This window comes from Octopus bimaculoides, chromosome 2 (genome assembly GCF_001194135.2).
Source record: "Octopus bimaculoides isolate UCB-OBI-ISO-001 chromosome 2, ASM119413v2, whole genome shotgun sequence".
NCBI lineage: Eukaryota > Metazoa > Mollusca > Cephalopoda > Octopoda > Octopodidae > Octopus > Octopus bimaculoides.
In genome coordinates, this window is record NC_068982.1 from 144,666,592 (window position 1) to 144,668,141 (window position 1,550).

A 1,550-nucleotide genomic window follows, 5' to 3' on the forward strand; every position below is an offset into this window, starting at 1 on the left:
CAGAATTTGAACTCAGAATGTAAACAGTTGAAATGCCACCAGCAGACATTAGAAACATACTTTGAGCCATGTTAATCAGCATGTTCATCTTTTGTGACTCAGATTGCATCTTACAATGTTTAATGATATTTACCTAAAAAAATCGTAACAGTTAACTCTTAATTTTTACGAGTAGTTTCTTTTGAGACTAAGTTTGCTGTGACAGTTCTCCAAATTTACACTGAAATAAACTAAGAGGCAGTTTTGATTAAAGTATATCTAGAAATCAAAGGAAATGACCACTATTCCCTTCAAACTTTGCTTTTGTGATCTGGACATCAATGTTTTGAAACTCACCTATTTTCCATTACATTTCAGGCAGATTCAGTACTGAGTTGCTGAAGCAGCATTTTCTAGAACCTAGAAGTTTCTAAAAGCTTCAAGAATTTCTAGAAAGTTCTGGCAACATAGATGGCAGTATGAATACAGAAATCGTATGCTCAACAGATCAGTTTATGTCTAGCTGTCCAAAAAGGGAGATAATCGATTACCCCTCTTTCTATCATTCTATTTTACTCACAGAAAGCAATTTAAATATACTCTATTTGGTGTTAAACTAGATCAAGTCTTGTTCTGACTAGATTTCCATGTGTATAGCGTATGCCAACAGTTCCCTTATAAATGAAAATAGGTAAAGGAAGTGCAATCACCACATGCTGCAAACATCAATCTGAAAATGTGCTTGATCACCAAGAACCACTGGAGAGAAGAAAGGAAAGGAAAAAGAAACAAAACTTACAATTTTCAGTAAATGACCATCTATTGTTCCAAGAAGATAAACTGGGCGGTGCTCCCAGGTATAGAGTTGTATTGCAGTTATGTAAGTGGATAGATTGAATGAAGCTGTCACTGCTATCGGCTTTCTTTTAGAAATGTACACGTTGTTAGCAATACCACATGTTTCCTCTGTGATACCATCGTGGACCTGTTAAACAGAAAGATATTGGTTTCTGAATCAAGAAAAATGATAGACAGGAAGATAATGTAAAAACATAACAGTGGTGGTGTAAATGATGATGATGATGAGGAAACTGAGTGGCACTCTGGGCAAGTGTCTTACCATTGTCCCAGGTTGAGTAAAACTTTGTGAATGGGTGTTTGCATGTGCACGAGTGTGTGTGTATACATGTATATGTATGTTCATTTATCACTGAATGTCTGTGTTTGTTTACATCTCCCTTCTACAAAAGTTGTGACATATGAGCAGTGTTGTCGCCAATTTTCCAGTCAACAAATCATTCTCTTGCTTTGTCTTCAAAGCTATAATGGAATAAGAGATCCCTTACTAGCAAAACAGATAAAAGTTAGCTGCAGCAAGTGCATTCAACTGTAAAACATTGTCTCGCTGTGTGGTAAGTAACTTGCTTACCAACCACATGGTTCCGGGTTCAGTCCCACTGCATGGCACCTTCGGCAAGTGCCTTCTACTATAGCCTTGGGCCGACCAAAGCCTTGTGAGTGGATTTGGTAGACGGAAACTGAAAGAAGCCCGTCATATATATATATATATA

At 37.1% G+C, this 1,550-nt stretch overlaps 1 protein-coding gene across 4 annotated transcripts in view; it reads right to left on the reverse strand.

The window, feature by feature from the left end:
* LOC106879211 (hepatocyte growth factor receptor) overlaps positions 1 to 1,550 on the reverse strand; it is a 171,071-nt gene that overhangs the window by 43,595 nt on the left and 125,926 nt on the right. For all 4 annotated transcript variants that reach the window (XM_052965647.1, XM_052965648.1, XM_052965649.1 and 1 more), the window contains one exon: positions 779 to 964. In XM_052965647.1, the coding sequence (XP_052821607.1) occupies positions 779 to 964 (186 nt within the window). The remainder of the gene's footprint in view (positions 1 to 778; positions 965 to 1,550) is intronic.